This window comes from Buceros rhinoceros, unplaced genomic scaffold, assembly GCF_000710305.1.
Source record: "Buceros rhinoceros silvestris isolate BGI_N320 unplaced genomic scaffold, ASM71030v1 scaffold23560, whole genome shotgun sequence".
Lineage (NCBI taxonomy): Eukaryota > Metazoa > Chordata > Aves > Bucerotiformes > Bucerotidae > Buceros > Buceros rhinoceros.
The window spans coordinates 15,303-22,970 of NW_010391638.1; the positions used below are offsets into that span (position 1 = coordinate 15,303).

Genomic DNA, 7,668 nt, shown 5'->3' on the forward strand with positions numbered 1-7,668 from the left:
AGCAGGAAAAAGCTGGTTTGTGGCTGGGGTATTTCAGGACCCTGTTTTGAGGTGCCACTGCTATAAGGGACAGTGATGCTCTGTCCCCAGGCCCTGCCCAGGGTACTAAAGACACCCAGGCCCTGCTCAGGGACTCTTGCTGGAACAGGGGCACACAGCCTGTCCTGACCTTCGCAACATGCTGCGCCTCCAGGTCTTTGAGGGTGTCAGAAGCTGGGGCAGGGCTGGGGGTTCCCCTCATCACAGCGCTGGTTCCTCATGAACACTCCATGAGCGTTCCCATTGCTCCTGGATTACTCCCACAGCTCAGGATGGTGCAGCAGCAGCATCACCCCTTGGTCATGTTAGCGCTGGCAGCTGCCACGCTCCTCCCCTGCCCTCTTTGCCCATGTCACACTTGGCCTTTCGGTGGCTTAAATTAACCAGTGCAGGCAGCCTGTGGTGGATCAGGTTTCTCCTTCAGCCCGGGCTGGGACTCCAGCTCCCGCGCAACAAGCCTCATGCCTAAGGGGTTGCAGCATCAGGGAAAGATCATGTAGAGCTCCAAGCACACCCTGCCCTCGCACTCAGCCCTGCCGACCCTCCAACAACAGCCATCCCACCTGAGACACAGGCTCTCTGAGACAGGGACTGCCAGGGGACCCTGCTCTCGTGTCTGGCTTGTCCCCCCTCATTAAGATCTGGGTACAGGAACAAAGGCTGGATCCTGCCCACACCAGAAACCTCCTGGTATGGATCAGTGCCTCCGCCTGTCCCTGGGGCGACTGTGCACCTGCAATGCTAAAGCTTTATCCCTTTCAGAATCCCTGAACAGCACTGTCTGCCACCCCAGCTACCCTTGGGCAGGAGCAGCTTTACCAGGCCCAGGAATAGGAGGCGGAGCCCTCATCAGCCAGCCAGAGAGCAGCAGGGCAGGACATCAGCATCTACAAGCAGGAGTGCCAGGAGATGGGACAGACTCTTCTGCACCCTCTTTGCTGTGGGAGCAGGGAGCCCAGCTCACCCAGACGGGCATAGATGTGGCTGAGGATGCGAGCAGGCTGCACTCTGATGGGGTAGACCTCTGCCACAGTCTCCACATCGATGTCCTCCTTCCTCAGGACAGCCTTGATGCCCTCTGTCTCTGCCAGGATGCACACTGCAAAGGGAGGATAACTGGGGCTCAAGGGTGTGACAGGACTGCACTCTGGGGACACATACAAGGTCCTATGTCATGTAGGAGCAGCTGTCTGGCATCCCTTTGGAAACCAGTTCCCACTGCAGAGGCTCTTCCAAACTCTACAGCCAAGCCCTCCCTGCTGAGCAGCTGAAGGTTCTCAATCTCTCTGCAGAGGAGACTATAGCAGGTAACATTTACCTGGGACAAACACAGGGTGGAGAGGAAGGACTCGCACCCTGTATAAGACCCCACCTTGCCTGGGTCAGGCTGCATCAGCAGCCACCCAGCAAGCAGAGTAACCCCAGAGCCACCCACCATGAATTCCACGTGGGCAAAGTCCCCAGGTCTGCCAGGCACAGGAGTTTGGGATCAGTCCCTTTCCCTCACCTTGGACCACCACATCAGGCTTGGGGACAGTCGCAAACCGGCGGTTGAGTGGGTCTATTTCACCGGGAGCTAGAAACCCCTGAGGAAAAAGAGGTATGAGTTGATGAGCACTTCATGGGCAGGGTAGAACAGGTGATGCCCACAGACAATCCACCTTTAAGAGGTCTGGGGGGACGGAGGTGACAAATTCTCCATGGTAGATGGCTCAGGATAGCAGCATTTGCTCTTTCAGAGCTCAGAGCCTGGCCCCACAGCCCTCCCCCAGCACCAGGGGTGACTGTACCTCGGCCATCAGGCAGCCCAGGATGTAGAGGGACTGCCCCCACATGAGCGGCAGCTTGCCCATGGGTACCCTGTCCACAGTGTGGGGGTTCCTGTACTCCTCATCCACCTGGAAGACAAGCCAGGAGGTCAGGGCGGAATCCACAGGATGCTGAAGGAAGCATCATCACTGCATTTTGAAGTTCAGCAGTTTTAAATCAAGAGCCTGAGAAAGCATTTGCTACAGAGGGTCCAAAACACGCTGGCTACATTCTTCCCTTCTCACAATTACCGCAGGCACCCAGGTCAGGCAACAGACCCGCTGCTCAGACGGGGTTTGGGTTCCCAGCATGGGCCATCCCACAGAAGCAACGGACGTGCCCCAGGAGCACCAGGGCAATGCTCCCAGGCTGACAAGGAGCATTTCTCTCCTGTACCACCTAAACCCCAGAAGGCTGCTGCTCTCAGCCCAGGCCCACTCAAACACCACTGAACGGGAGCTCAGCACAACCCCCTCAGCCCAGGTCCACGAATCCTGAGCTCCAGGCTGTTAGCAAAGCACCCTTGTGGATGGAGGCAAGAGATTCTCTGGGGGAAAAAAAAAAAGCACTTTATATATCCAACTCGGTTTTATAAGAGCTCCAAACAACACTTCTTTTACATGGAATTTCCATGCACCACACGTGCTGCTTTACTCACAATTTTCATTAAAAAGCAGTTAAAAGCCTAATTATCAGGTAATGAAACATTCCCACTCCCACCACAGCTCAAGACCGCTCACCTTATCCGGTGGGACGCTGTAGAGCTCCGGAACCAGGCGCAGCCCATTCTTCCCCTTGACGAGAACCCCCTCAAGGGCTTCCCGGTATTCCTGCACCTGAGAAAGGAGAGGGCATTTGCCCCACTCATGGCTCCTGCATCCTTCCCACACACACCTCCCTTGCCAGAGCCTTCTTTCCACAGGCCCAGCAGGCCTTGCCTCCCTTACCTGCTCCATGTTTCCGCTGAAAATCCCATCAATCATCAAGTATGCCCAGAAAAGAGGCCACTCGCACTCGATGTTCTCAAATAGCTTCAGCTCAGCAGGTTCGTAGTAGAGGCGGTTGGGGTCCTGCGGGGAGGGGGTGACAGCAAGGCAGGCAGGCAGGCAGTGGGTGGCGGGATCCCCTCAAACTGCTCCCCTGCAAGAGCCCAACCTCGAATGCCCTCCCAGTCCTCTGCAGATGATGGCTGAGACAGAGCTGAAAAGCAGTTTCACCTCCAGGCCACGTCCTTTCCACCCCCTCGCAAGCTGCCGGCACTGATGCTGACCCTTCCTGGGCAAAGGGAAACGTCCCATTCCCCAGGGAAGCACCCCAGAGCCTTCTACAGCAGCACAACATCCCCCTCGCCACAGTGGGGACACTGCGTCCCCTTCGCCTTGCCTGCTCTGCCTCAGCCCCTCAGCGCCTGCCTTCCCCAGCACCACCAGGCTGGCCCAGCCAAGGGTGAGGGCTAGGGCTGCTCTCACAGGGCCGGAGAGAGGGTCCCCCCTGCCACTCGGTGCAACTGTGAGCTGAGATGAGGAAAGTGGTCAGGACAAAGAGCCGCCTCTGCTGAGTCCTCCCACCCCAGATGTCTGTGGTGCACTGCCCGGGGGACCAGTGTCAACCCTTCCCGCTAATTGCTTTAACTCTGCTTGCTACAGAGCAGGGGGAGCGCTGGCCTTGGCAGACTGTCAGGCAGCGAGGACAGCAGGGGCAGAGGAGCGGGTATTGTCCACAGTGCCTGCACACTGGTCACAAGCTCCCAAACTCCCATTTGACTCCAGCCAGTGCAGTGCCTCTGCAGGCAACGCTGCCCTTCCCAGGCCTCGCAGCTCCCCAGAAGCAATCCACGGCTCTGCACACCGGCAAAGCTCGTGAGCGCTGGGAAAGTCAGACTGGAGATGCTGCTGTGCTTCTCTGGCTCTGGAGAGACACAGCCACACACGCTGCCTGTTATGGTCAGGACTGAAGGGGCACAGCCAAGAATTAGTATCAAGGCACTCGTGCCCAAAGAAGCCTCACCAATTTATGGACCCAACCACTGGTAATGACTTAAGAGCCTTCAGGTACCATTTCCTGGTTCCTTGGTTATCAAATGCAACTGTTGCTTATAAATTTTCCTTGGTTTCCCACCCCAAAGCAGCAGCAGAACCTCCACTCACTCCGTTGAGAGCCATGTGTGGCAGTGCACAAGCTGCCTGCTTCCTGGGAGAGGCAGGAGCAGCTCTGGGACCCAGAGTACTACCACAGAGCCGAGGCCATCAGGCTGCATGGTCACCTCCACAGGCCTCCAGCCCTCACCTGAGCCTTGGGCAGCCCTGGGAGAGCTGGGGAAGGAGCCCATCCTGGCAAAGATCCCACATGGGACAGTGGCCCCATCTTCCCCCAGCCTAAGGGATACACAACACCACCAGGTCCAAGACGCAGGCAGAGCCAGCCCCTGCCCATCCATTATGGGTGTGAGTGGGACATACCACCTCTGCAACGGGCTCTGGCTTTTGCGAAGCCTTGTCCAGACCCATGACACTGCCTGGGGCTACTCGGAGGTCTCACCTTCCCAATGCTCTCCACCACAGCCTTTGTGCTGCACCTGGCGGGGGCTGCAAACCCACCCAGAGCGGCTGCTGCTTGGCGCTCAAGTTCTGGCAGGGGGCAGGGCTGGGGACACTTACCTCTTTGGGGGTCCTGTACCCATCTCGGAGGAAGCGGCAGCAGCCGTAGCGCCCCTGTAAGGGATGAAAAGAAGTGTTGAGCAGGAGTCACAGCATGAGATACCTTGTATTTTCAACGGAGAGGCCACGACGGGGTCTCCTCCAGCCAAATACCCCCTCACTTGCTCACCTAGTCTTCAGGCACCATGATCACAGCCTAGAGCACAGCACACAGGGCTGCTGCTTTGCACACCCCTGCCACAGGTCACGGAGACTGGGAGAGCACATGCCCCAACACCCCCTTCCTGAGCACGTCTTGGGGGAGAAAAGGGCTACAACAGCTTGGACTGCAGCTGTCTCCTGGGAAGGGTGAGACAAGGGCAGAGCTGCTCACCTGCAGCTTCGTGATGATCTCCTGCTTGGTGATCTCCACCAGCTCACTGTCCTCTACAGCAAACGCCGGGTAGGAGATGACGGAGAGCACACTGGCGTCCACCTCCTTGGACGTGGAGGCCCTGGGCAGCATTGAGTGGAGGATGGACTGAGCAAAGAGAAAGGAGGGGTGGTTAGGCTGCCAGGCTGGGCATCGTTCACACCGCAACCCCAGCGGATCACTGTTCACCCTGCAGTGGTGAAAAGTCCTTGCGGGTCTCACCTGGCAGTGCTGGACCTCATCCGACAGCACCCGAATCACCGACTGCGGGCCTCCCTTTGCTCCAAAGAGATCCAGCTCATCCAGTGCCTCCAGGGCAGCCTGCAGCCAGGGCAAGACCCAAAACAGCAAGTCTCCCACCACACTCCTCATCTGTAAGAGGTCTCACCCCATGCCAGACCCTCTGCGTAAGGCACTGCTCTAATTCAAAGAAATTTAAACCCTGCTGTGGCTGCAGAGCACCCCTGGTCAGATTGTGACATCTCCAAAGCCACAGACATCAGTGCAGCTCTGGACACTCCTGCCACGCAACCCAATGATTTCTCACTCCCAGTTCAGGCAGAACTCAGGCAAGAACTGCACAGTTCTATCCCAGCATGAAAGGAGAAAGGTGTTCCTGGGGAGGAAGACTATTTTTCAACACACCCAGCCACCCCTGTAAAAAAAGCAGCACAGGACCACCAGTGCTCCTCGGCACCCATCCAGCACCTCTCTCCAGCTCACCTTGGCCATGCCGATGGAGCTGGCATTCAACTCAGTGATGCCCTGGTTCGTCTTGTCCCCGCGCTCCCATATCCCGAAGTCCTGTGAAGAGTCAGCGGCACGTTGGAGCAGGCAGCAGTTTGCAGCACACTTAAAAAGCCTTTGAATCCCACCCATCGGAGGGGCTCCCGGCAAGAGCCATGGCATCAGTGATGCCCTGGTTCGTCTTGTCCCCGCGCTCCCATATCCCGAAGTCCTGTGAAGAGTCAGCGGCACGTTGGAGCAGGCAGCAGTTTGCAGCACACTTAAAAAGCCTTTGAATCCCACCCATCGGAGGTGCTCCCAGCAAGTGCCATGGTACCAAGCCCACCAGCACTGAGAAGGGACCCACGGCTGTCCCCAGACTCCAGCCCACACTTCCATTCCCTAGCACAGGTTACCCACCGCAGTTTTGTAGGCTGCTTCAATGTAGAACACGAGATTCTGGATAAAGTTGACTTCATCCAGGCTGTGAATTATGTGGAGGCCTAAACCAGGGGGGGGAATTCACATTAGTTGCTCCAAGCCCAGAGGCATCCCTAAGAAGGGGCCACAGTAACCCAGGCTGGACCCCTCCTCCTCACTGCACCCCTGCCCCATGGGAGCCACGTCCTGCAGATCCCACCCCCTGCAGCAGCTCTGGGGCTTCAGGCACACAGGAGCTTTTAGAGAGGTGGACATCAAAGGGCCCAAATCCACCCCAGGAGCTGTGAGCGTTAGAAAATAGTGAGGTCAGGGAGGCCATTACGGCAGCTTGGCACCCAGGAAGCTGCACCCGAACTGAGAACACTGAGAGCCCTGGAGACGTGCTCAAAGCTGCAATGGCATCCCCCAACAGCATCACCTGAGGCTGTCATTTGTGCCAGCATGAGCAGATAGAGGGAGGTGGCATCCATCTGTAGGTGACCCCACTCGCTGTCCCCCACCACGGTGGCACAGGTGCGGGTGTTGTACTTGGCATGCAGGCAGTCCCTCGTACTCTGGCTGTACTTGAACGCCTCCACCTTGTCCACCTTGAGAAGGGTGAGGAGATGCATCAGACCCTGTCTCCAGAGAGCGCTGGCAGCCCCAGAGCCAAGTGCTGCCTGTGCCACCAGCCCAGCACGTGGAGCCGTGCCTGGCAGGGCAGAAGCCCTGCAGCCCCTGGGCTCAGCCCCTCCATGCACCAAGGTGGTGAGTGCAGGCTCACGGGCCACCCTTGTGCAAGGCTGCACCGTGGAGGGCCCACAGCCACGGCGGAGAGAAAAGGGTCACCCCAAATGCCCTCAAGGAGAAGAGCTGCAAAGTCCCAGTGCCAGCGAGCAGTTGGCAATGGCTCCATGGGCACCAGCTCACAGCACCGGGACTTCGATCACACCAGGGACGGATGCCAAGTTAGAGCTTATTTCAAGGCTTGCTGGAAGCGGACCTTCCCTCCGCTCACCAGGGAAGCCTGGGGAGAGCCCAGCTGGGACCAACGGTCTTTGTGGCAGAGCGGGGCTTTGAGGAGACGACTTGAGTTTCAGAGCACTCCCCAGCCCCTACCTGTCTCATCATGCACTGGAGCAGACCCCGCATCAGCTTCACCACGCTCTGCAGGAAGAAGGAAAAGAGCCGTGTTAATCCCCACACAGCCAGAAGCCCTGACTCAGGATCAGCTGGCCACTGACCTTTGCGGGGCTCTGGTGTCTGTAATCAGAGCCCCTGCTCGCACTTCCATGGCCCCAGCTCCCAAGGTGATAGCAGAGGGAGGCAAGATTTGGGCTACCAGCGAGGCCATGATGTCGCACAGGGGCACAACGGGACGCAGCTCCCCAGCCCCTGGGAGAAGGGCTGCATCCCCAGATCACCCCAGAGCCAAAGGGCTGGACCCTCCGGCTGGGCTTCAGCACGCTCTGGGGAGAGCGGACTGACATCCCTTCCCGCTGACCCCGTGCCTGGGGACAGCCCTGTCCCCGGGGGTCTGCGCCGCACAGCCTCCTTTCAGGCCCAGGGCCGGGCCGTGCTGAAAACGAACCAACCGGGAGGCAA

General features: G+C 58.3%; 1 protein-coding gene across 1 annotated transcript in view; it reads right to left on the minus strand.

The window, feature by feature from the left end:
* The window catches only part of PHKA1 (phosphorylase kinase, alpha 1 (muscle)), an 18,508-nt gene extending 11,091 nt beyond the window's left edge, over positions 1-7,417 (minus strand). Inside the window, exons 1-13 of the mRNA XM_010142596.1 lie at positions 7,406-7,417; positions 7,183-7,326; positions 6,503-6,671; positions 6,064-6,146; positions 5,641-5,721; positions 5,140-5,238; positions 4,879-5,025; positions 4,506-4,559; positions 2,796-2,918; positions 2,589-2,684; positions 1,830-1,937; positions 1,547-1,625; positions 1,004-1,138 (exon numbers count right to left, since the gene is read on the minus strand). Of these exons, the coding sequence (XP_010140898.1) occupies positions 1,004-1,138; positions 1,547-1,625; positions 1,830-1,937; positions 2,589-2,684; positions 2,796-2,918; positions 4,506-4,559; positions 4,879-5,025; positions 5,140-5,238; positions 5,641-5,721; positions 6,064-6,146; positions 6,503-6,671; positions 7,183-7,326; positions 7,406-7,417 (1,330 nt within the window). The remainder of the gene's footprint in view (positions 1-1,003; positions 1,139-1,546; positions 1,626-1,829; positions 1,938-2,588; positions 2,685-2,795; positions 2,919-4,505; positions 4,560-4,878; positions 5,026-5,139; positions 5,239-5,640; positions 5,722-6,063; positions 6,147-6,502; positions 6,672-7,182; positions 7,327-7,405) is intronic.
* Positions 7,418-7,668: the final 251 nt, after the last annotated feature.